At 40.4% G+C, this 27,604-nt stretch overlaps 1 protein-coding gene across 1 annotated transcript in view; it reads left to right on the forward strand.

Moving 5' to 3' along the window:
* Nucleotides 1-27,604, forward strand: part of nup153 (nucleoporin 153) — a 71,346-nt gene that overhangs the window by 26,506 nt on the left and 17,236 nt on the right. The window contains exons 7-18 of the mRNA XM_080204119.1: nt 2,249-2,293; nt 2,725-2,778; nt 4,228-4,374; nt 6,410-6,462; nt 6,570-6,690; nt 8,598-8,735; nt 9,359-9,451; nt 9,711-9,789; nt 9,878-10,006; nt 10,679-11,296; nt 18,515-18,703; nt 20,134-21,000. Of these exons, the coding sequence (XP_080060245.1) occupies nt 2,249-2,293; nt 2,725-2,778; nt 4,228-4,374; nt 6,410-6,462; nt 6,570-6,690; nt 8,598-8,735; nt 9,359-9,451; nt 9,711-9,789; nt 9,878-10,006; nt 10,679-11,296; nt 18,515-18,703; nt 20,134-21,000 (2,533 nt within the window). The remainder of the gene's footprint in view (nt 1-2,248; nt 2,294-2,724; nt 2,779-4,227; nt 4,375-6,409; nt 6,463-6,569; nt 6,691-8,597; nt 8,736-9,358; nt 9,452-9,710; nt 9,790-9,877; nt 10,007-10,678; nt 11,297-18,514; nt 18,704-20,133; nt 21,001-27,604) is intronic.

Below are 27,604 nucleotides of genomic sequence, written 5' to 3' on the forward strand. Positions count from 1 at the left end.
TGTCTCCGATCAACTGAAAATTTTTGATGCGTTCAGTTACTCTGCCCTTTTATTATAGACTCCAATTTCCCCATCACAAATGTTAGGCTAACTGATCAGTAATTTCCTGGATATCTTTTTTTGCCCTTTTTAAAAAAAAGTGAAGTGACATGGAACAATTTTCCAATCTGGGGAACTCTGAAAGATTATGTTTAGGGCATTAATAATGTGTTCCCCTACTTTCTTCACCACTCTCGGATAGAAATAGTCAGTTCCTGGGGATTTGTAATTCTTTAATTCCATTAATTTCCTCATTTTTAATGTTTTACTTGCATTAGTTGTATTTAATGCCTGTCCTCAATCCACGAATAATTTCCCCAGGATTTCCAGCAAGCTATCCTCCTTTCCTGCTGTAAACACTAAGGCGAAGTAATTTTTAACCATAGAATTTTACAGCACAGAAAGAAGCCATGCAGCCCATCATGTCTGTACTGACTTCCAAAAGACCTGCCTAGCTAGCCCCATTCTCCAGCCTCATCTCTTTAGCCCTCTAAAGTCATCCCTTTCAAATATGTATCCAGGCCTTTTGACACCTTCTGTGGACTCTGCCTCCACCTTTCTCCCAGGCAGCGAATTCCAATTGCCAACAGCTGAGTAATGAAGTTTCTTTCTCCTCACCCTAGTTCTCTTGCTGACCATCTTAAAATTGGTGTGTCACTGACACACCAATTAGTGGAAACAGAATATCCTCTCTTGTCAAAATTGTTCATAATTTTGAATGCCTCGATACGGTCACCTCTTAATCTTCTCTGTTCCAAGGAGACTAAGCCCAATTTCTCTAACCTTCCCTTCTATCTAAAATCCTTCATTCCTGATTTTGTTCTAGCAAATCTCGTATGCACTGTCTCTCAAGGGCGTTAACATCCTTTCTTAAGGTGCCCAGAACTGAGCAAAATACTCCAAATGTGACCTGGCCAATGATTTGTAGCAGTGTAACATCACTTCCTTGCTCTTATACTCTCCACCCCTATTTATAAACCTAAGTCCTATCAGTCTTAACTGCTTCAACTTGCCTGGCCAGCTATAGAGAACCTTGAGGTCTCTCTGCTCTTGGCCTCCCCTCAAAGTTGTGCTATTGAGGCTGTATTGTCTTCCTATGTTTCTTCTACCAAAATCCCTTTTAGTAGCTCTTATAAGCTGCTTTGTGGCTCTTTGCTGGTCTTTGCATTTTTCCCACGTATCTGTGCTGTTTTTGCATTTTAGTAACCCCTTTCCTATAGTTTAATGCTGTCCCTTATTTCTTCAGTTGTTCAGGGCTGACTTTTCTGTGAAGTGGCATTTTTTCTTCAGGCATAAATTCATTCTGCATTGCATTAAACATTTCTTTAAATATCCTCTGCTGTTCTTCAGTTGTTTTTCCCATTAGTAGATCTTTCCAGTTTACTGTGGACAATCTATCACAAGTAATTAAAGCAGGTCATACATAAATCTAGAATACTAATAGCTGATTTGTGCTTTTCACTTTGAAATGCTACACTGAACTTGGTCATGTTATGATCACTATTTAGTAAATGTCCACGTACAATCCGATTACTAATTAAATCGGGCTCATTACTAAATCTGATCTTGCTTGTCCCCTTGTTGCATCCAGTACACACTGCTGTAGGAAATTATCCTGGACACAGTCCAGAAATTCAGTACCTTTCTAACATAGACTGGTAGAAGCAGACAAGCAACTAGCCGTCAAAGTTAAAATCACTCATTAATACTACTCTGCTTTTGCCACACACTTGCGAAACTTATGCACTTATGTGATCTCGCACTCAGAGCTGCTAGCAGGTCGTCTATACACAACATCAATTACAGCTTTAGATTCTACACTATTCCTCAGTTTCACCCATACCATTTTTTCTTGCAAGATTTTGGTTGTGATTTGTTGATGTTATAGGCGAAGCTTTTAACAGAATCTGTCAATAACTTATTTTGCATGTATCTGTATTCATTTGTAATGTGCATATATTTGTCCATTTAAGCATTATGGTAGGTTGCATTTTTTTAAAGAAGGGATACGATTAAAGCTAGGCATTTTGCAGGAAAATAAGATGAGAACCAACCACCAGATGGTACCAGTGAGTGGCACTGGTGTTTAGGATGAGTTCTCACAATTATCTTTAATCAATGAAGTGACTTGAGACTAAGGGCAGCAAACAATAATGGTTAACCTGTTTGAAGGAAAAAAGAAATAACGTGTTATGTACTGTGCTTTCAGGATGCTAAAAGGATCCCACCCACAGTGACCTCTCCATTGTCTATGGTAAGCGAAAGCAGCTTTGGTAGTCTTGCATCATAGATGTCTTGTATCTTGGAATTTGTCTTTCTATTATTCTCACAAGCAGTGTTGAGATGAACTTAATTTCCCCAAACTAGTGTACGTTTGTTTTTATATACGCCGTTTGTAATAATTAAAAACTGTTTCACTTCAATTTGCACACCAAACTCACTCAGCATGATTGCTAAAAGCTTATGAAATGTTGAACATAACCTTGGTGATAAGTCCTCAAGCCATTCTAGCTCTCCAGAATGTTGTTTAAGATGGTTTTAAGAGTAGATAGAACTTTGAATAGCTTGAATGGAACTCATTTAAAAACTATCTTTTCCCTTTATCTTTTTTCCACTCATTATCTTAACTAATATTTCATGCCTGCTCCGCAACTCTGATCATGCTTAATGTGAACTTTCTTTCAGTCATTGGAGAAAAATGCTGTAGATGCTACTGGCTGGCAGTCCAAAATGAGAAAGGTAGGATATTGTGGAACCTTTATCAGACTGGGTAAAAGTGTACATTGCGTTTGAAGGGATAACTTGGAAAGTGTAACCTAAAAAGGATTCCATATATATTTAATTTGGGCAAATATGAAGTAGTGTCAGGCAACAGTTTGCTTGTTAGTTTTTGTTAGACTGAGCGACAGAAGTGGATTTTGTTTGATGCTCATGTCGAGTGAACTCAGTCTGAAGTTAAAAGGATCCAAATTTATAATCCCATCTCTGACTGTTCAACGCTGCAATGATTGGCTGCAGGTGGGACTTCTTGGAGGACGTCTTGCCTTGGCTCCCAGCCAATCTGATTGGATGGCATTGCTCTCATCCCTGCAGCGACAGTGCTGCAGTGGACAGAAGAGGACACACACACACACACCCCCGCCCGTGCACACAAGATTCAATACTTCTACCAGCTGAACATTGGCCACTTAAAAGCCTCGATTGGGGCAGTTCCCACTCAAGATCTTACCTGCTCAAGTGTACAATTGCTGTGTTGCTGGGGCAGGCATGAACTTGGAGAGAATGCTATCTCTGCAATTTCATCCCTCCTACCCCCACCACCTAAAAACCTGTCAGTGGGGAGTGTAAAATTCACGCCTTGAATTTTGTCATCAGATCATGTTTGGTGACACATCTTGCAGTGGTTCTTAAAGTTGAAGTACATGTGTGATGAATCAACAATGACAACAGAAGTCAAATAGGCTTAAATAGCAGAAGCACAATATTGCCAGAGCAGCTGTTAGCACATTTCAGCTGCCTTGGTGAAAGTTGATTGTCTCTTCCCATGTGCTACACAGAGTTTTGTGCTATGAGCCAGTTCCTGCTACCTTTGGTAAGTGGAAGAAGGGCTTTGGGAAGAAGGTTTTACTAAATTTCAGTGTATCTATTTGTAAAATTTTTTGGTGGTTACTCTAATTTTACATTACAAAATACCGAATAATTTCCTTATTTTGCAGATAGCCCTTCTTGAAGTGTTTATACATATAATTTTCCACTGCCATAAAGGTCTACACAGAAAAGGCACTTTGGCCCATTGCCTACATCAGTGAAAAGCAACCACCAACTATTCTAATCCCATTTTTCAGCACTTGACCCATAGCCTTATATGCCTTGGCATCAAAACGCAGATTTAAATACTTCTGAAATGTTATGAGAGTTTGTCTTCGCCACCCTTTCAGGCAGAGGGTTCCAGACTCTCTCCACTTCTGGGTGAAAAAATTTTTCCTCATCCCCTCTAAGCCTCCTGCCCCTTACCTTAAATCCATGCGCACTGGTCATTGAAGCCTCCATCAAAGGGATGCATTGATTGGTGTGTTATTTGATGAATAACTGTAATGTAGCTCTAATTTAAATAATCCCTATTATAAAAAATGCAAAATTAAATTTTGTTAATGTAAGTTTTATAAGTTTATTTTTACTTATTTTCAGCTGGAAACACAGCACCCTCCAGTCCAGAAACTGCAAACACCTGTGATTGTTTCTGGAGCTGCAAATCGATCCATCTTTTTCAAGCCATCCTTGACCCCTGGAGGGCAGAGTAATAGACATATTGACAGGACAGAAACTCAAAACAATGTGAGAAATGAATGTATATTTTTTAAATATCTGCATGTTATGACACTTGAATCTATCTGTCCCTCCCCATCCAATTCTTATCAGCCTATCCCTCTCCCTTTCTTAAATACATCTGTAATTTTCATCTCACCTACTGTCTATGGTAGTGAGTTTCCCACTTGTGTCACTCTCTTGGAAATAATTTTCAACCGAGTTCCCTATTTGATTTCCTGGTTACCATCTTATGTTCATGACTTCCAGTTCCCCTGTATCCCACAAGTGGAAACATGCTTCTGTCCACTGTATAAATCCTTCATAATTTTAAAAGGATGAAGTCATCATATCTTTTCCTTCTCATTTCAAGAGGAAAAAGACCCATTCTGTTCATTTTCTGACAGATGTGACTTCACAGCTCTGGTGCTATCTCCGTAAATCATTTTTGTACTCTCACCAGAGCGCCTCTACCCCTTTTCTAATATATCGAATAGAACTGCGCACGTTACTCCATGTGATCTAACCACGTTTGTTGCAAGTTTAGCATAATTTCTCTGCTTTTCAATTCAATTTTTCCTGAAATAATGCTTGTGGTTCACCTGTTTGGCAGCTTCCAGTCATGTCTTTGTATTTCCTTTGCTCCTCTACCTCATTTAGACTCTTTTTTTAAGTAATATATGGTTTTTTTTATAAAAATGTATTCCCTTGCGCATATAAGTTAATTTGTAAATTTCCAGTGACAAGTTTTTCCATTATAATTTTTTGTTCCTCTAATTGACCATACCTCCCAATTTATAAGAACATAAGAAATAGGAGCAGGAGTAGGCCATCTAGCCCCTTGAGCCTGTCCTGCCATTCAGTAAGATCATGGCTGATCTGTCGTGGCTCAGTTCCACATTCCCGCCCTCTCCCCATAACCCTTAATCCCCTTGCCTATCAAAAACCTATCAACCCGCGTCTTAAAAATATTGAGCAAGGCAGCCTCCACCACTTCAACGGGCAGAGAATTCCAGAGATTCACCACCCTTTGAGTGAAGAAGTTCCTCCTCAACTCCGTTCTAAACCGCCCCCCCATTATCCTGAGGCTGTGCCCTCTAGTCCTACTGTCCTTTCTGAGCGGGAAGAGCCTCTCCACCTCTATCCTATCCATCCCATTCAACATCTTATACGTCTCAATGAGATCTCCCCTCATTCTTCTAAACTCTAATGAGTACAAGCCTAATTTATTCAGCCTCTCCTCATAGTTCAACCCCCTCAACTCCAGCATCAGCCTAGCAAACCTCCTCTGCACTCCCTCCAAGGCCAAAATATCCTTGCGTAAGTGCGGCGACCAAAACTGCACACAGTACTCCAGCTGCGGCCTCACCAGTGCCCTATACAGCTGCAGCAAGACCTCCTACTTTTATATTCAATCCCCCTCGCTATGAAGGCCAGCATCCCATTAGCCTTCCTGACCACCTGCTGCACCTGCAGGCTGGGTTTTTGCGACTCATGCACAAGGACCCCGAGGTCCCTCTGCACCGTCGCATGCTGCAGTTTTTCGCCACGTAAGTAATAGTCCTTCCTACCATTATTCCTACCAAAGTAATTTGGTGTCATCAGCAAATTTAGCAATCCAAAGACTGATCCATTAATGTTAATGGTCAACTGTATTCAACATATTAGAAAAAGCATATGGAGGCTCTGGTGAAAGGATGCAAAAATGATTCCGAAGATTGCACCAGAGCTGTGAGAAAAGAATGAGCAGTCTGGTCTTTTTCCTCTTGAAATGAGAAGACTAATATGACATAGGTGCAACTTCATAATGTATTTTTTTCATTCCTTCATTGTAAATGGGTGTTGTTGGCAAGGCCAGCACTTGTTGCTCATAAATCTGATAATGTGGTTTTTTTTTAAAATGGGTATTTCACCTCTGAATGAGTATCAGATTTTATAAGCTGAAAGGTTTTACCTGTGACTTGACTTTTTTTTAAAAAAATGTGTAAGCTAATGTGCAGTAAAGGCATTATATATGTAAAATATCGGATCCGAGTCTTAAATGTCTATTTCTTTGCATTTTCAGAGAGTGAGAGAGAAATCACCTGTCCCAGAAATTAACCTTCAAATGACAAAAAGGTATAGTACATGCAATGTTATTAGCTTCAAATTACTTTGTTGGGACTCTATAATGTATCATTAATTAATCAGATTTTCTTTGGCACTCATTTTTATTTGTATTATAGTGATAGCAGCTCTTCACATCAGATAATTGGTTCACGTGCAACCAATGGTCTTGCATCTGGGGGAGCTGGCGGAAAAATGAAGAGAGATAAAGGACATTATTCATCCAGAGGCTCACAGGAGGTTAGAATAAATTGGCTTTTAATTATAATTCAGTATTGCTTAGTTTTCAAGCATCAGCAACTTATCTTTATCCTGTGGAATAACTGTTACACTATTGATCTTTCACTTTATACAGTATTCCTTACATGTGGTGTTGCAAGAAATGTTGGGTAGATTCCATTGTTTGACATGATGAATGGCAAAGGTTTTTATTTCCACACACCTGGTGTCTTGCAGTTTATTGATGATGGTGGCAGCCTTTTGTCTTGCGAAACAGTGGTTTGTGCTGTGGTGGTCAGCTCTGTGTTTAAGCACTTGATGGGACCAAGAAGCCCCACACTGGTATGATCGTTTCTGTGACATTTGTTGCAGAGTAGGTCTCTGTTTTATCTGGACCCCCTCTTGGCCAGCTGAATCTTGTGATTCTGCTCTTCCTTTTCCAATGCCCTTGCAAACAGTCAGCCTCCAGAGGTAATAGACGTCAGTAACTGTTCTTCAGTTGTTGGTGTTGTCTGTCATCTTCCTATCTTGGCTGCAAATTTCCTTGTAATGAAGGAGTAGAAGTCCAGGATGGTATGCCTCTTCTCCCCAGGCCAGTTCACCTTATGGAAGATATTTGGATAAACAGCTGACCTCCATCCAGTGGACGTGGCTAAGCCACTGCAAACACTCCCGGACCTCTGAGTTGAAGAGATGCCGAGAATACATCTGAGACAACTAAAATGGAAACAGTTTAGCCTTTCTTGTTACCTCATACATGGGTTTCCAGATCTCACCACTACAAAGGAGTGCACCGAGGATAAAGACTTGGTAAACTCACAGTTTGGTGTTCTTGATCAGGTTGCAGTTGTTCCACATTCTCAGCTTAGACGTAACAGTTGCAGTTTTTGCAATACGTTTATTGATTTCAGTATCAAGCAACAAATTGCTGGTGGTAGTGGAGCCTAGTTCTGTGGCAAAATCAAAAACTTCCACCATCACGTCGTCAGTGCTGATAGACGACAGTATGGCAATATCCTAGATAAAAACATTTGTCTTCCCAATGCTGACAGCCAAGTCAAACTTTACAGGTGTTCTATCCATTTATCGCAAATCAAGGTGTTTCTCAATTTGGAATACTACTGTAGCATCATTGGCACAGAGCAATTCTCTGAGGACTTGGTGCACCTTTGTCTTGCATGTCAGGCAAGCAATGCTGAATAGTAGACTCCCTTTGCCTATTTGCATTCGAGTGACATTTCAGAAATTCTAAAAAAAAAGTTAAGATGTGGAGAGGTCACGAGAAGTAGTGATCATATTGAACAGAATGTTGTCAGCGTAAGTGGAAACTGACACTTTCAGATGCTGTCATTGAGGGACAGCATGTGGATGAGAAACAGGAGGGAAGGGTGTCAAGATTAAATCATTGTGACATGCCAGAGGCAACAATGGGAATAACAAAAGTTATTGTAGTACATTCTCTGTCTACAATTGAAACAATGAGATTGGAATCAGATATGTTCAGTCCCACCCAGTTGGGGGGTGATGAAGCGGTTACAGAGGAGGATGGTGTGATAAACCATCAGAGGCTTCAGACAGAATGAAGAGAGGCAATTAACCTTTGTTGCAATCATATAGGATGTCATTTATAATTTGAAAACCATTTTGGTACTATTGCCCATAAAGGGTCAAAATTGAAGTCTCATATTAAATCCTTTGAATTAGCAGCAGTGCAGTCTGATTATCAACTTGGCTTTAAGCATTGTAATTAAATTCTTAATCCCTTTAATTCCCCCTCAGTTGATGTATGCGACATGTATGATGTATTATACATTGCCAACGTTTTTGAAGTGCTTGCCATTTTTGCAGTGATGCAATTTGTTTGATCATTTTCAAATAGTGTTTGTGCTCTGTTAAAACTATAACTTGCAAATGTTATGCCCCTGCAGGTCCAGGACGCAGCCCCAGAACTTCCAGAATTATCTTTACCAATTAAAAGTACTGCATTGCCTACCTTTAATTTTGGCTCTCCTTGCATAGCTGTGTCACCTGTAACACCTACTATAACAAAATCTTATCCTGACAAGGTATAGTTCTCTTGCATGTTGCATTTTTGTTTTCATGTGATGTATATCCGCCTTGTGGAGGATATGGATTGCATTCACCTCAGTCCGTTAGACCATATGGCATTGTCCTGGGGGATTTCTCATAACAACATTTTATATAATTGCTTGTAGAAGTATTCCCTTTGAAATAGACTTATGAATGTTGCTTGTAGGTTTAAACTTGGGAGTACAATTTTCCTCTACCTTCTGAATCAAGAAAGTGAAAGTTTATACTTCTTTTTGAAGCCTAAGAGATTCAATTTCTCTTCATGGCTTTATTTATTGGTTGTGCCTTTTGCTATTCTTTTGTCTCCCTGCATAGGGGATAAGCTTAAAACTTTTAAGATTTAGCTAAAATTTTGGCACGGGTTTCGAGGGCACCTGTCAAGCTAATGTTGGGTTCAAAGTAAACATTATCAAAATAAACATATCTAGCGTCAAAGCCATTTTTTGGATGGTACGAATAGGCTTGTGCCCTGTCAGCAATGTCAGAACAATTGTCTGCTACCCTAGGTAGGGGAAAAGGAACAAGTATTAAAAATGGGAGAGAGCAGCTCTGTAATCCGTGTGTGTTTGTATTGTAATAATTTTTTATTCTTGTGTAGGCAGTGGTATCCAGTCCTAACAGTGTTGCTTTTACCTTTTCTACACCGAATATAAAAGCAACTGAGGCAAATCTGCAACCTCTTTCAGTATCTGTAAGTAGTTTTGTTGAGCACTAATTTCTTTAAGCTCTAATATTGGAGAATACGTTTTTAAAGGCAATTTAATATATATCTGCCCAATTTATTTCTGCAAGTTGAGTAATTGATTAGAAATAATTCAGTACAACTTCCAAGCTATTGAAAGTGAAGTGACAGCAATGGCAGTTGATATGATATAATGTTGTTGCTGCTTGTAAAAATTAATTCTGTTTCTTTTTTTCATATCTCTCTTCCCTTCCGCACCATCTCACAGACTGGTTTTACCTTTAGTGAACCGATCGACAAATCAGTTCCATTCATTTTTGTGTCAGCCAGGCCTTCCATTAATGCAGGTAGGTGTACTTTTACTATGTATAATTAAAATCAATTAATGACAGCTTGATACTGACAACTGATGAATTCTTTTGTGCAATGTTTTAGTGAAATGCACCACATTGCCGCATATTTCTACACCAACAAATGAGAGAAAAGATGAAGAATGTGACGGACCATTGAAACCTGCTAAAAATCTGAAGGAAGGCAGTGTCTTAGACATTTTGAAAGGACCCGGTGAGTATTTTTTAAGGAGTATTTAAAAATAAACATGCTTCCCCCACATGTGCTGCAAAGTAGTACACACTTTATAGGGTTCACTTGGGGATGAGCTATTGACCTGCCACATAACAAATTAATTCTTTCAATACTTGTCAGCTGAACTGTAGCATTTTTCAGTAACGTTATGAAACTTGGATACCAGACCATACAGTGTCTTTTGTTGACAGGTATAAGGATAACATGCTAGTGTGTGATGAGAAGTTGAAAATTATAAAGTTGATTGCTCAAGTTTAGGAATAGTAGTGCAAATTGAATTATCCTAGTACTAGTACACTATACCATTAATTTATATAAATTAGTTTGTGTAGAATTGGTTTAACTATACTTGGTGTGCATTTCTGATTGGATTGTGATATAATTTCTGCTGCTGGTTAGGAAGTTCCTCTCATACAGGACTAGAGTAATTTGGCTGTGTTTCAAGTATTGTGCATGTGTACAAAATTTGTTAATTTGCTCGGTTGAGCAGAAAGGGCCGTCTAGACAGATATATTGAAGTGTTGTTTGCCAGTATACCCTGTGTCTAATAAATGTAATCTTTTGTAACACAATTCCATTGCATTAGTAAGGGGTGTGTGTGCAAACAAGCTACTTAAACTTGTCTTTTTATATTTTTTTACCTGTTCCAAGAGTTCACTTTGCCATCATCGTCCACACAATGTGCAGTCAAGTCCTCGGATAATTCACCAGCGACTGTGAAATCTTTACCATCTACTACTGGCAAAAACAGTTCCTCCGTCGAGAGCTCAAGCACCTTTGGATTTGGCGACAAGTTCAAACCAGCTGAAGGTTCCTGGCAGTGTGGCTCCTGCTTTCTACAGAACAAAAGCACAGATAGTAAATGTGTTGCTTGTCAGATCGCTAAATCTGCACTTCCCGTACAGACTAATAATGAGTCAGCAAACAGAGACAAAGCTACGTCTAAAGGGACTCCATTGAGTTTTGGAGACAAATTCAAATCTGCAGTGGGCACATGGAGCTGTGACACCTGTTTGGTTCAAAATAAATCGGAAGTTGTAAAATGTGTGGCTTGTGAAACACCAAAACCTGGAACTGGAGTCAAAACTTTGTCTGCAGTAACTGAAAGTACAAAAAACAGTGCGTCAAACCCTCCCTGCAGTACATCAGGGGGCTTGGGATTGGCAGATCAATTTAAGAAACCTGAAGGTGTTTGGGACTGTGCTGTGTGCCTCTTACAAAACAAAGCTGAAGACAGCAAGTGTGTGGCTTGTCAGTCCACTAAGCTAGGTAGGTATTTTTTTTCTTCTCCCCACCCTCACTTTATGGTCAATTCTTTCTAACCATCATTCATTTTCTATGGATCCTGAATTGCTTTGTGAAGTAGTGGTGGACATGTGTAGGATATTATACAATTTCATGATTTTTGCCCAATCATTATGCATCTCTGGAGTGGTGTGTGACTTGCATCCATTGAGATAAGTGATGAATATTGCAACACACTGCTGAAAAGCTTTTGATTGATCAGGATAGGGTTATATAAATGCACTCTGCACCTACCCTTGCAACTATGTTGTTGATGTGGTTACATTTTGGTTCTGATGAGGCACTGCCCCAGATGTTAATGCTATGGTGACCAAGGTAAGTTGTTGAGCCTTTTGTTGATGGGAGCCTATGTTTGGAAGTTGTCCATATCCTGCTGTTTGAAGAATTGTAACCAAAGTAAAATAGTCAGTGAGAAACCTTATTCCTGACATTATGATAGCGGGATGTTTGAGGTGTGAGGGACGTGCAGTATGACCTTGAAACCAAGGATGATTGGCTTCTAGCCACAACCATGTTTGCTTTTCAATAAAGCAGAAAATGCTGGAAGTACTCAGGTCAGGCAGCATTTGAGGCTAGAGTTAAACTTATTTTTCATCACTACCTGGAAAGGTTAAAAATGAATAAATTTAAACCAAGTGAAAGTTGTGGGAGAGAATGGAAAAAGAACAAAAGGGTAGATCTTTGGTAGAGTGGAAGGTACAGAAATTGAATGACAAAAAGGATTGCTGGACCAAAGGTCTGCTGGGTTTGATTCCATTCACTAGAGGATTTTCCTGTTTGCACCCATTGATCTTGATGGCATACACTGAAGTTTCCCTGATATGGAGAGTGGCTACTTTCAACTTTCCTAGTATTGACTCTTGCATCCATTATGTATGGATTGAAGCTGTGAGGTGGTCTGGAGATGAGCAGTTTTGGCAGGAACTGAACTGAATGTTGTCTGGCAGCTTATTGGGTAGTAGGTGTCACTTGATTGTTCAATCAATATGGTTGGGTATGAATTACTGGAGCTGTATTTGGTTCATTTTAACCATTGCATGTTGCTGTCCTGTGGCTTTTCACACAAGCCAAGACCAAGTGTAGCCTTCAAGTAAAATGGAATTAAAGGCTAGAGGATAATTGATGATGCAGATATTCAATTTGTATGGAGGTCTACACCTGAAATATTAATGCACCTGCTCTCTTTAGAGACTGTGTTCACAAACACGACCTTTAGATTCCTGTCGCTTGTCATTTTAATTCCTGTCCAAGGCCTGCTACGTTGTCCCAGTGAATCTCAATTTAGGCTTGAGGAACAGTTTCTCATCTTTTGCTCGGCACTGTACAGCCTTTGAGCTCAATATTGAATTCAACCACTTTAGATAGAGTCATAGAAGTTTACAGCATGGAAACAGGCCCTTTGGCCCAATTTGCCCATGCCACCCTTTTTAACCACAAAGCTAGTCCCAATTGCCCGCATTTGGCCCATATCCCTTGATAGCCATGTTACTCATGTAACTGCCTAAATGCTTTTTAAAAGTCAAAATTGTACCCGCCTCTAGTAGTATCTCTGGCAGCTTGTTCCAGACACCACCACCTATGAAAAAATTGCCCCTCTGGATGCTTTTATATCTCTCCCCTCACTTTAAACCCTCTAGTTCTAGACTTCTCTATCTTTGGGAAAAGATATTGATTATCTCGCTGATTTATGCCCCTCATTATTTTATAGACCTCTACAAGATCACCTCTAAGCCTCCTATGCTTCAGAGAAAAATGTCCCATATCATAGTCTCTGCCACTATTTTGTTCTTTTCCCCTATTGCCTTGTTTCTTAATCTTCATTTTGCATTCAGAAGTGCAACCTTTATTTCTTTACACATTGCCACCTTTTTTGACCTTGGCATCGTGAAATCTTGTTAATCTGCAGCCTTTCACCTTTGTTCTTTCTACCCCATCTCCCACATTTCTATTCACTTCTATTGACTTAAATGGTTGGAGATGTAGATAATATGGAGGGATGTCAGAAGTTGCAGCGAGACATTGATAGGGTGCAAGACTGGGCGGAGAAGTGGCAGATGGAGTTCAACCCAGATAAGTGTGAAGTGGTTCATTTTGGCAGGTCAAATAGGATGGCAGAATATAATATTAATGGTAGGACTGTTGACAGTGTGGAAGATCAGAAGGATCTTGGGGTCCGAGTTCATAGTTCAAAGCAGCTGTGCAGGTTGAAGCTGTGGTTAAGAAGGCATATGGTGTACTGGCCTTCATCAGTTGAGGAATTGAGTTTAGAAGTCGAGAGATAATGTTGCAGCTATATAGGACCCTGGTCAGACCCCACTTGGAGTACTGTGCTCAGTTCTGGTCGCCTTGTTACAGGATGTGGAAGCCATAGAAAGGTTGCAGAGGAGATTTACAAGGACGTTGCCTGGATTGGGGAGCATGCCTTGTGAGGATAGGTTGAGGGAGCTCAGCCTTTTCTCCTTGGAGAGATGAAGGATGAGGGGTGACCTGATAAAGGCGTATAAGATGTTGAGAGGTATTGATCAAGTGGAGAGTCAGAGGCTTTTTCCCAGGACTGAAATGGTTGCCACAAGTGGATCCAGTGATCATAATTCCATTAGTTTCAACCTGATCATGGATAGGGATAGATCTGGCCTTTGGGTTGAAGTTCTAAACTGGAAAAAGGCCAAATTTGATGAAGTGAGAAGGGATCTGGGAAGTGTGGATTGGCACAGGCAGTTCACTGGTAAGGATGTAAATGGAAAGTGCGAGGCCTTCAAAGGAGAAAAATTTTGAGAGTGCAAAGTTTGTATGTTCCTGTCAGGATTAAAGGCAAAGTAAATAGAAATAAGGAACCTTGGTTCTCAAGGGAGATTGTAACGCTGGTTAAGAGGAAGAGAGTTGTATGAAACGTACAAGCAGCATGGAACAGATCAGATGCTTGAGGAGTAAAGAAAGTGCAAGAAGATACTTAAGATGGAAATCAGGAGGACTAAAAGAAGACATGAGGTTGCTTTGGCAGACAGAGTGAAGGAAAATCCAAAGACCTTCTATAGGTACATTAGGAGCAAAAGGATAGTGAGAAATAAAATTGGTCCTCTTGAAGACCAGAGTGGTAGACTGTGTATGGAACCAAAAGAGATGGGGGAGATACTAAATGGTTTTTTTGTATCCATATTTACTGAGGAAACGTGCATGGAGTCTACGGAAATAGGGCAAACAGGTAGGGAGGTCATGGAACCTTTACAGATTAAAGAGGAGGTGGTGCTGGCTGTCTTGAGGCAAATCAGAGTGGATAAATCTCCAGGACCGGACACGGTATTCCCATGGACCTTGAGGGAGGCTAGTAGTGAACTTGCAGGGGCCTTGGCAGACACGTTAAAATGTCAGTATGCACGGGGGAGGTGCCGGATGATTGGAGGGTGGCTCACGTTATTCCGTTGCTTAAAAAAGATTCCAAAAGAAATCCTGGAAATAGGCCACTAAGTTTGACGTTAGTGGTGGGCAAGGTATTGGAAGATGTGATAAGGGATAGGATCTACAAATATTTGGATAGACAGGGACTTATTAGGGAGAGTCAACATGGCTTTGTGCGTGGTAGGTCATGTTTGACGAATCTATTAGAGTTTCTTGAGGAGGTTACCAGGAAAGTGGATGAAGGAAAGGTGGTGGATGTTGTTGTCTACCTGGATTTTAGCAAGGCCTTTGATAAGGTCCCTCATGGGAAGTTAGTTCGGAAGGTTCAGTCACTAGGTATACATGGGGAGGTAGTAAATTGGATTAGACATTGGCTCAATGGAAGAGGCCAGAGAGTGGTTGTGGAGGATTGCTTCTCTGAGTGGAGGCCTGTGACTAGTGGTGTGCCACAGGGATCGGTGTTGGGTCCATTGTTGTTTGTCATCTATATCAGTGATCTGGATGATGTGGTAAATTGGATCAGCAAATTTGCGGATGATACAAAGATTGGAGGTGTAGTGGACGGTGAGGAGGGTTTTCAAAGCTTGCAGAGGGATTTGGACCAAATAGAAAAATGGGCTGAAAAATAGCAAATGGAATTTAACGCAGACAAATGTGAGATATTGCACAAACCAAAGTAGAATGTACAGGGTAAATGGTAGGACTCTGAAAAATGCAGATGAACAGAGGGATCTGGGAATACAGGTGCAGAATTCCCTAAAGGTGACATCACAGGTGGATAGAGTCATAAAGAGTGCTTTTGGTACATTGGCCTTTATAAATCGGAGTATCGAGTGTAAAAGTTGGAGTGTTATGGTGAGGTTATATAAGGCATTGGTGAGGCTGAGTTTAGAGTATTGTGTACAGTTTTGGTCACGTAGTTACAGGAAGGATGTAAATAAGGTTGAAAGAGTGCAGAAAAGATTCACGAGGGTGTTGCTGGGACTTGAGAAGCTGGGTTAGAGAGAGGGATTGAATAGGTTGGGACTTTATTCCCTGGAGTGTAGATGAATGAGGGGAGATTTGATAGAGGTGTATAATATTTTGATGGGTATAGATAGTGAATGCAAGCAGGCTTTTTCCACTGAGGTTAGGGGAGAAAAAAACCAGAGGGCATGGGTCAAGGGTGAAAGGAGAAAAGTTTAAAGGGAATATTAGGGGGGGACTTCTTCACACAGAGTGGTGGGAGTGTGGAATGAGCTGCCAGATAAGGTGGTAAATGCGGGGTCACTTTTAACATTTAAGAAAAACTTGGATAGGTACGTGGATGAGAGGGGTTTGGAGGGATATGGTCCAAGTGCAGGTCAGTGGGACTAGGCAAAAAATGGTTTGGCACAGACAAGAACGGCCAAAAGGCCTGTTTCTGAGCTGTAAATTTTCTATGGGGTCTCTAAGAGGACACAGGTTTAAGATGCTGGGGAGTAGGTACAGAGGAGATGTCGGGTAAGTTTTTCACTCGAGTGGTGGGTGCGTGGGGCTGCCAGCAACGGTGGTGGAGGTGGATTCGATAGGGTCTTTTAAGAGACTTACAGATAAGTACATGGAACTTAGTAAGATAGAGGGTTATAGGTAAACCTAGTAATCCCTAAGGTAGGGATATGTTTGGCACAACTTTGTGGGCCGAAGGGCCTGTATTGTACTGTAGTGTTTCTGTTTCTAAATATTCCATCATCGGTTCTGATCAAAGATGATCGACCTGAAATGTTAATCCTGTTTCTATCCACAGATGCTGCCTGATCTGATTATTTCCAACACTCCCTTCTTTCCATTTGCTTTCTTCAGACATGGATTGCCATGCTGAATATTCCTAGCATTTTTCTGTTTTTGTTCCAAGTGTCAATGACTTAATCTTATACTAGTTATTATCCCTGTTACCCAAAAGATTATTGCTGTTTAATTTGGAAGTGTATGTCATTAATTTACAATGTCACCCTTGGTAGATCTTGTGCAAAGTTGTATTTTAACTGTGTTTTCTCTTTATCTTGCCTAAACTTTTATGTCCAGGTCCCTTTGACAAAGACAATGTAACTTGTTTTCTATTCCTTTTAATTCTGATATATTTCCCCTTGTGTAAATATCCCTCCTCTCCAAAGTGTTTCCTTGCACCATGAATGCAATTTGTCCTTCTTCCTCTAAACCAGGCTATCTTCCCCAACTGCACTGTTCAGAACGGCACACGATACTAAAGGTGATAATAGGTCAAGTGCTTTCTCCAAGCTAATTTGCATTAACTAGAAATTGTGCTCTATTCCTCAAATTGTGAATCCAGATAAACCATTTACCCTTTTGATCTTGCAAATTGTGCTAGCAGTTTTATTGCATTTCTTGCTTAATCCTACCCTGTAATCCTTCAGTGTCACTTGTACTTCTCCTATTTATTTTATACTCCCACTGTTTTACTTCCCCAACTCCATGACTTTTCTGTGTTGAAACATCGTCTGTCAATATCTCACTTAATCTTCAATCTAGCCATAGTGTAATTGGTTCTACTCATTATCTATTCTCTACTATGAATTTACAATTGAGTATCTTCAGCAAGCTTTGTTGCCTTCCTCCTGCCAAATCATGACACTTAAAGCAACCATAGCCCTAGAACCAATGCTGTGGTCGCATCTTTCTATATTAATGCTGCTCTCTCAATAACGATTTATGTATCTGACTTGTAACAAATAACTATTCAATGAAAGCACACTTAATTTTTGACTTTTATTCACCTTTTCTGTTTGCTGGTTTTTGAATGTAAAGGGAAAGGCTAAAGTTTAATGCTTAACTCTTTCTGTTCCATGTATGGAAATCATCCTGAAATCTGAAAAGAACTATATTTGCAGATTTTGTTTTAAATTGATGGACTGAAAGTAGTTAATGTGTAATTATATAAATTTCTTGTTAGCTGGTTTGCATTTTAATACATTGGGTCCATTTGCTAGCATTTGATAGCTTGGGACTTTTTCTGAGGAGGCGTTCAACAGTTCCATTCAGTCGTTAGAAATACTTAGCAGCATCTGTGGTGATGAGAACAGAGTTAAGATTTCAGGTCTATGACCATTCCACATATGCTACCCCTCCTGAGTATTTCCAGCACTTTGTTTTTGTTTCATTCACTCATTTGTGTGTTTAGTGTCCAACGTTTTGCACGTTCAGAGGCAAGCTGTCTCTAATATCTTCGGCTTTGCAGCAATTGCCCAGCAACAGATTTTAATGACATTTTAAGTGTTTATTACTGTAGATCAATCTAATGGACGAAATAAAATAACGACAGATGCATCAGCGTCTGCTTTGGGGGAAAAAAAGAACAGCAGTTCTTGTGTAATGCTTTGCGCGAGCATCATTATCACTTTAACAATCATTGCAATAGTATAGAATGTTACTGAAACGGTATTGTGAAATAAAGAACTGTATTCCACAAAAAATTTGTCCATTCTTCCTTCAAATTCATTCTGGCTGTCAGCAATGCTGAGATTGCTAGCTAGACTGTTTCTGGGCACAGTCAGTCATAGTTTTGCAGGACTGGGGTCACGTAGGCCAGACTTTGCAAGGATGGCAAGTTTTCTTCCCTCAAAGGCACTTTTTTAAAAAAAATAGCTTGAGCTTCATGGTCATTTTTATTGAAACCAGATTTTTATTGTAAACTGAATTGAAGAGCATTAACTGTCAATATAGTGCATAAATGATAATTTAATGATCCCTCCTAAATTTATACATCACAAGATACTTTGTCTATTTTCATTTTATGAATTTTGCTCTTAGGTGCTTCGTCTGTTGTAGCCAACATTTCTGCATCACCGTCAACAAAGGGAATGATAGGATTTGGTGATAAGTTCAAGAAGCCGACAGAGTCCTGGGATTGTGAAGTCTGCTTGGTTCAGAACTCATCAAATGTAACTAAATGCGTGGCTTGTAAAACCGAGAAAGCAGGCATCAAGATTGAACCTAAAGGTATTAACAAGATTATTGATCACTGAATTGAACCAAAGATGCTGTCTAACATGTATATAAATGGGAAATGCTTTCTAACACCTAGCAGTTGTTTGAGTCAGATTATTTGCAGATACTATTATATGTGGTAATGCAGTGCATTTTCTGGAGAAAGACAAATGAGCTATTTAGCCCACCCAGCAAGTTATCTACTCCTGTCTTTCCTTGTCTGTCAGCATAATCTTATTTCCTCATAGTTCCATATTCTTACTACAAGTGACATATGTAATAAACGAGTATAGATATCTAAGTTGATATGGGGACCAAGTCCTATGATTTTGAATATATCCTTGTGTGCATGAATGATGATGGAAATTGTACGCAATGTATCTGGGATATTCAGCCTTGGTAGAGCTCCTGTAATGTTGCGAACAGATGGTAAAATTGCAAACTGAGTTTGTAATACAGCAAGGAAATAAAGCTGGTTCCTCAGCTAGACCTTCATGTCACATGCCTCCTACACCTTGCATTTGACAAAGGCTATGTTTCCTGCACCTGGGCTCCTGAGATGGTTAACTGTCCCAACCAATAAGTTTTGAAAGGGAGGTTGTGGAGTCCTTTCTCTAATAGGCTGTGGTTGATCAGCCTGGTGTGTGAAATGTAAATGCTCTTTGTATAGTTCTCTTTGATTTTGTTCTGAGGCCCATCAGGGGCCTCTTCAGAGATAACAAAGTACAAGTCTCTCCATTGCTGCCCATGGTTTTGCTCCTTTTTCTGAGGATCTCAGACAGCTGTATTTGTCCAGTTTTTTGAAAATTTTTGAAATAGGCATAAGGATATCTATATCTGGTTGATAAAAATGCGCAAGGCGAGGTTCACTCACACTAGCATTGATTTGATAAAATCCTGCTGAAGAAAGTTTGGATTACAGTCACATGATTAATACTCTGTTTGTATAGGGTTTGCTCAAAATTAAGGGGCACAGAACTGTTCCTGGTGCTTATTAACCCTTCATAGGCGACAGTGGTTAGCACAGCTGCCTCATAGCGCAGTGGAACTGGGTTTGATTACGGCCTTGAGCGATTGCGAGGAGTTTGCATGTTCTCCCTGTGTCTACATGTGCATCTGGAGGAAACACTGGTTTTCTCCCGCAGTCCAAAGATGCACAGATTAGGGGAATAGTAGGGTAAATACTGGGGTTTTGGGAATAGGGCCAAGGTGGGATGTTTTATCTGAGAGTTGGTGCAGGCTCAATGGGCAAAATGGCCTCCTGCACTGTACGTATTCTAAAGTTCATCTATTTTCCTTAGAAAAGATGTTTAGTCATGGCTTTTCCACCACTGTGAGCATAACTTTTCTATTGTGTATTGCAGGAGCATTCGATCATGGTTTGCTTTACAGTATCAAGCATTGGAAATTCAGTTTGGTTATCATTTTCTTTCCTTTTACAGGGCTTAGCTCTCCTGCGCTATCAACTCTTCCTTCACCATTCACCATTGGCATCCAGCCCGCAACGGTGGATTCTTCGCAAAGTAAAGATGGCGCTCCAAGTTTTAAATTTGGAAAACAGGGTGGACTTGAATTTGGAACGTCCAATTCCAGTTCGTCAACCGGTGCCTTTGGAGGACTTAAATTTGAAGTTACAGGGGGGTTCAAATTTGGAGTTCCTTCAACAGAGAAAATCCCAGAGGGAAACAAAAAGGATAACTCCAAAGCCTGTAGTGGTGGGTTTAAATTTGAAGTAGCTGCCTTTGGTAACAATCCAGCTTCAACTTCAACTAGTACTAAGTTTGGAGCCTCTGATACAAGTCAGCAAAATAACAAAAGTGATGTGGTATTTGGGGGTTTTAAGTTTGATGCTGGTGGAACAGTTAAAACTGAGGACAAGGGTGCTCTGATTGGCTTTAAATTTGGCACAGAAGAGAAAAAAGAAACATCAATAGTGCAGTTTCAGCTTGACAAAACAGAAGAAAGGAAAGGTGGGGCAACTGTGAATGCAGTTAATTTTGAGAAACCAATAGATCAGGAACCTGTGGCTGCTTCAGCTTTTATGTTTGGAAAACCAGATGAAAAACAGGACTGTCTGAGCTCTGCACCAATAGTATTTGGTAAAAGGAAAGACATTGAACCACAGCCGCAGTCTGAACTTCCTTTTAAAAAGCCAGAGCAAACCAAAGAATCAGGATCTTTGTCGGACACTTCAAAACCGGAAGCTAAATCTGGATTTACTTTCAACTTGGTTAAATCTGCTGAAAAACCAGAAGCAACAGAAACCGTACAACAAGGATTTGTGTTTGGGGCTGCAGTAAATACTTCAGGTAAGAAATGATGAATTAAAGAAAAAAGATATTTGGTTTTGTATGTCATCTTCCAGGATGTCGCAAAATACTTTATGGTTATTAATTGCATCTGAAATATCACTCTTACAACTTAGGAAATGTTGGAGCCAGCTTGTACTCAGCAAAGTCTATCAAAAATAAGTGACCAGTTAATCCACTTCCTGGTTATGATAAATATTAGCCAGGATGTTGGGTAGACCTCCTTTGTCATGGGGTCTTTTATATTTGTCTGAGAGGATAGATTGAGCCTCTGTTAACTGTCTCTTTCAAAAAACAATGCCTCTAACCATTTAGCATTCCCTCAGAAGCATAGAATATTTGCTCAACTCTCTGGAGTGGGTTGTGAACTTTTTGACTTTATGCAGGAGTGACACCACTGAGCCAAAACCTTTACTAGAGGTGTTAATAGTCATGATCACTCTATTCCAAGGGGTCCTAGTCAATCTTGCCATTAGACTTATCTTGGTGTGGTCGTTCAGTTCAGTAAAATACATAGAAAGTAGTGGGCACCATTTGACCCATAGTTGGGATCTAGCTGGTAGACGCCAGGGAAATTTCATGCCGTAATTGGCCCGTATATTCCATCTGTGGGAGACCAAGATTTCTCCATATCCTCTGTAGTTTGACCTGGGACTCCAGGATGCATAGTTGTTACGTTCACTACACAATGTTACAGGGGCTCATGATGGTGCAGCAACTTTGTCATGCCAGAAGAGGCTTGCATGCTCAGCTTCCTCTTCAGCAGGCTTGGTAGTGGATCATGCAACTACACTGCAACATCACCCTTAGCCAAACCAAATTCTCTTTAATTTTGCCCTGTGTTGTCTTCACTAATGATCACGTTCAATAATACACCATCAGAAGCAGTCAGCAAATTCTGTTACCTGTCTCTGGCACCCTGTCTCTGCACAAGAAGCTCAGCATGTGTTGAAAAGGTAGCCATCAACTTTGTCCAAACAAAGCCGACATGGAAAAATAACAAACTGACCCACAGGGTCAAAATGCTTAAGTACAAGGTCTGTATTCTCAGCACTAGCAATGAATCCTGGGCAACTTTGCAAGTAAAAAGGTTCAATAGTATCTATCTCCCGCGCCCATGACACACTCGGTATCTCATGGAAAGATGAACTCATCAATGAAATAGTCGTGTTTAGGATAAACATGTAGTTCATTATTGTACTAATCAGACAGAGGGTTTCGCTGGCTTGGGACCTTTTCCATCCTGTGCGCTCTCTCAAACCAGCTTAATTACTCAGTTCATTGCAACTTCACAGACTCTCAAAAAACTGGTATTCTATCCCATTTCTTTTGCACTCATCCCTTCCCCTCCCTCGGAACCACTGTAATAGGGTTTATCTTGTTCTTTCCTTCTACCTCACCAGAGTCTGTCTCAACAGATCACCCTGCACCTTCAGGGTCACGCTGCCACCCAGCACATCTTTGCCTCCCCTTTCCTTTTAGCATTCTGAACAGAACATTTCCTCTGTGACACCTCCACTTTTCATGATACCTTTCATGCAAGTGCAGGAGACGCAATTGCTGCATTTTTACCTTTTCTGTCACTGTCCGAGGCTTCAAACACTCCTCCCGAGTTAAACAGCGATTTATTATTTCTAAGATTTTCGGATTTCAAGGTATAAAACCCTTCTAATTAAAATTTCTTATGGTCTGAATTCTTAATTTCTAACACAAGGGTCCTCTGTTGTGCTTGATCTACGAGATATGAATAATAGTATGCCTGAATAATAGGACCAGTATTTATTTCAGAATCCCTTATTTAGAAATAGTCCAAATTCACCTTTTCTGTTGTCTAAGGCTGTCATCTCATGTCACCCACTTCTGTAACTGCAGCCACATACATTAAAACAAATGCCCATCTTTTGTCCGTGAAACTCCAGACTTTGCATTCCAGTGTTAACAAATAGCATATTTCCTTCAGATCAGGATTGTTCAACATTTGCAGCCTCCAAAATGCTCGTCAGAGCAAATTTGAATGGAAGAATTTTGCATGAAGCTGTTCCTCCAATCACAGGCTGTTTCTTTCCCATGTTTGCTGTTGATAGGCTTTTGAGGGAAAAAAAAATGAAATCGGGCAATAAAGTTTGGGCAAGGCTGCTTTAGATACAGAACAGTAGCAAAAAATGTAACCCAAGTCCCACAGAACCAAAACCATGAAGAGTAAATGTTAACGCTTCCTAATGTAATGTCAAGACAGAAAGAAAAATGCCCTCTCTATACACGACATAATTAAATGCATCAATACATAGGTTTGAACCATCCAAAGTTCCTTCAAAACTGATTTTAAAAAGTTTCTAATTGCAACAAAGAACAACACAGCATGGGCCCTTCGGCCCAACAAGCCCGCGCTACCATCTTAACAAAGCATTTTTCCTACACCTCCCTTGACCCGTGTCTATGTTTATGGTACCCCCATTGGAAACCAGATTAAGGGGAGAATTTAGGAACAGTTTGTTACACCAGTCAGCCTAAGAGCACATCTTTGGGGTGTGGGAGGAAACTGGAGCACCCGGAGGAAACCCACGCAACCACGGAGAATGCGCAAACTCCCACACACTGGCCCACATCCATGTATCTGCACAGCTAACAGTGATAGTCACTGAGCTGTTGTGGTGCCCATCTGCTGGTCGAGTCTTAAGCACACACAACGATGTGAAGTACTAGGCCACGCACGAAACATCCAAGAGCAGCTCACACACGACCCACTGCGTGCATGCCCCTCGTTAGACAACAAAGTGGACTGACACACCTGCGGAGTAAAAGAGACAAAACATCAACACATGTAGCATTAGATTTCCAGTAACGTCCTGAGGCTCTGACCCGTATTTAAAACCGTCTCCTATAACCCTCCATTCCTGTTTCACTCGTGCCTATCTAAGTAAACCTTAACCAAGTCCAGCTTGCCTGCCTCCACCACCTTACTTGGTAGTGCATTCCATACCCCCACCAACCTCTGTGAAAAACCTCCCTCTAGTATCCAAATTATACTTCTCCCCCCTCGCCCTTAGCTCGTGACCCCTCGTGATACATCTCCCCAATCTAGGAAAAAGCCTGCCACTGTTTACTCTATCTATACCCTTCATTATTTTATACACCTCTACCAGATTCCCCCCTTAATCTCTTTCTTTCTAAGGAGAAGAGCCCCAGTTTACCCAATGTTTCCTCATAACCCAGTCCTTCCATACCAGGCAGCATCCTGGTAAACCTCCTCTGCACTCTCTCCAGGGTCTCCAAGTCCTTCCGATAGTAAGGTGACCAGAACTGGACGCAGTACTCCAAATGCGGTCGAATCAACGTTCTGTACAACTGTAGCATTAGACGCCAGCTCTTATACTCTATTAACATGTGGTCAGTGTTCAATACGTTAACATGTAGTCTTGATTTAGCTGTCTTCAAGCCAAATTGCTACAATTAAGTGCAGTTACTCTCAAATAGCAGCCTTCCTGTAAAGTATCCCCAACTGCTTTGACTGGGGGATCAGGATATTGAATTTGATGATCAGCCATGATCAAAATGAATGGTGGAGCAGGCTTGTGGGGCTGAATAGACTATTCCTGCTTCTAGTTTCTAAGTTTCAAGCTATCATTCCAGTAAAAGGAGAAAATACTGCAAACGCTAAGCAGGTGAGGCAGCATGAGTGAAGAGAAAAAAGGTGTTGATGTTTCAGATTAATAATTATTCACCTGAACTGAAGGGTCATGTATGCTGCCTGACCTAAGTGTTTTTGGCATGTTCTGTTCTTATTTCAGATTTCATGTATCTGCAAAATTTTGCTTTTGCATTTTGATTCCCTAGTGTGCTCACAAATAGTCCTCTCTTGTCCTCGGCCACTGAAGTGTTCCAATGAATCTCAAACAGAAATTCGAGGAAACTTTCAATTATCACCTCACGTTTCTGCATGTTAAAGTTCATTTGACATCTTAGCTGGTCTACACATTTATCTATGTTTCCCTGAAATCACCTGGATTGAATGGTTAAACACATCGTTTATATTGCTGAAACAAATTTACAGTTGTTTAGACAAGGGTTTTTCACCATTTCTGTGGATATCGTGTGAATATTTTATACTTTATGAACCCATAACCAACTCTGATGCCTTCAGGCGCTTCATAAATTATAAATGATGCCATGAATGATATGTGATCGTAGTTCATCAGCATGTGAAAATGTAGAGGTATATTTTTCCATTGATTAATATGACTAATAAGGAAGTCTAGCTGATAAAATACTTGTCAACATAGCGTCAGGATATTTGTCAATTACAACCCCCCCCCCCGCCCCCAACTCTATTCATGAGGCAGTCTAAACAATGCACCTAGGAAAACATAGTATGATCAGAACACGTCCATTTGCTTTTACCGCAGGAAAATCACACTTGAGAAATTTATTAGAATTTTTTGAGGATGTAACTCGTAGGATAAATATAAAGGAATCTGTAGATATAGTACACCTGGGTTTCAAAAAAACATTGCGAAATGTACCACACAAAAGATAAATAGGTGAGATGGAATGTGGGCTAATATATTAGCATGGATGGCTAATTGGTTAATGGGCAGCTGGTTAAAAAGTGGGCATGAGCAGGAACTTTTCAAGTTGGCAGACTGCAACCACGAGTTGTAAAGGATCAATGCTGGGACCTCAGCCATTGACAATCTATATTAATGACAAATGAAGTGGCAGAGAGCATTGTATGGTAAGTTTGGTGATGACGTAAAGCTAGGTGGAAATGTAAATTGTAATATGGACACAGGCTGCAAAGAGATAGCCAAGTTAAGCAAGTGGGCAACAAGATGGCAGGTGAAGTATTATATGCTAAATGTGTAGTTATTAAATTTGGTCATGAGAATAGAAAAACAGAATATGGTTTGAAAGGTGTGAAACTTGTCTATTGATATTCACAGAGACATGGGTGTGCTAATAGAATGCAGGAAGTAAATATGCAAATACAAGTAATTAAGGCAAATGACCTGCATTGCAAAGGGGATTGATGCAGAGAAATAGAGAAGTGTTTCTACAATTGTTACAAGACTTGAGAGTTCATATCTGCAATAATGTGTGCAGTTTTTGTCTCCATATTTAAGGAAGGATATACTTGCGTTAGAAATGGTATTGCAAAAGTTTACTAGATTGGTCCCTGGAGTAAGTAAATTGGGCTTATATGCTCTGGAGTTTAGAAGAATGCTGGATGATCTCATTGAAGCATTCAAAATTTGAAAGGACTTAATAGGATAGATGCTGAGATATTGTTCCTGCTGATTGGGGAAAATAAAACAAAGGCACAGTTTCATCATAAAGGGCAGATCGTGTGGGACTAAAATTACTTCACTCAAAAGTTTGTGAATCTTGGAATTTTCTACCCTTGAGAGTTGAGTTTGCTTTGTTGAATACATTTAAGCCTGGGATAGGTGCATTCTGGTGTCTCAGGGAATTGAAGAAAAGTGGAGTTGTAGCCAGAGGTCAACCATGATCATATTGAATGGAAGAACTGGCTTGATGGGCCTGAGGTGTTCTCCTGGTTTTATTTTATACTGATGCTCCTCAGTGCCAAGGACCGGGTTTGAGTCCTGCCATCAATGACTGTGTGGAGTTTGCTTGTTCTCATGTCTGCATGGGTTTCCTCCAGATGCTTTGGTTTCCTCCTATAGTCCAAAGATGTGTGGTTGGGTGGATTGGCCATGTTAAATTGCCCCTTAGCGTCCCAAGATGGTATAAGTGGGATAAATGCATGGGCTATGAGAATAAGACAAGGGGTAAACGTAAGTAAGATGTTCTGTCAAAGACAGTCAGTACAGAGTCAATGGGCTGAATAGCTTCCAAATGCACTGCAGGCATTCTATGATATTTCTTGTGTTCTTGTTTACTGTAATTTTGGCTGTTAACTGGGATGATTTGGTGGATTCTTGGATTAAATGCATAGCTCCTTTGAATCAAGGGAAACGTGACTGTTTTGCTCGATCTGTTTTGTCTGGAATGATTATGCAAATATTCCAGAGATCTCTTGTACTAGCCAGGATTGGTATGACCCACTTTAAATTGTTAACTTAATTTTTTTAAAAGGAAAGCTTTGAAATTAAAGAAGAAATAATGTTAGCACTAAGCACTTTACCTAAATTTCAGTTAATACACCTGATAATTAATAGAACATAGAACATTACAGCGCAGAACAGGCTCTTCGGCCCTTGATGTTGCGCCGACCAATTAAGAAAAAAGCAATGACCCGCTAACCTAAACCAATCCCTTTCCATCCACAAACCTATCCATGGACCTCTTAAACGCCCCCAAACTTGGCGCATCTACAACTGCAGCAGGCAGGGCATTCCATTCCCTCACCACCCTCTGGGTAAAGAACCTACCTCTGACATCTGTCCTATAACTACCGCCCCTTAATTTAAAGCTGTGTCCCCTCGTGCTAGCTCTCTCCATCCGAGGAAAAAGGCTATCACTGTCCACCCTATCTAAACCTCTAATCATCTTGTACATTTCAATAAGGTCTCTTCTTAGCTGCCTTCTTTCTAACGAAAACAACCTCAAATACCTCAGTTTCTCCTCATAGGACCTTCCCTCC

This window comes from Carcharhinus amblyrhynchos, chromosome 2 (genome assembly GCF_965287045.1).
Source record: "Carcharhinus amblyrhynchos chromosome 2, sCarAmb.v2.hapA, whole genome shotgun sequence".
Taxonomy (NCBI): Eukaryota; Metazoa; Chordata; class Chondrichthyes; order Carcharhiniformes; family Carcharhinidae; genus Carcharhinus; species Carcharhinus amblyrhynchos.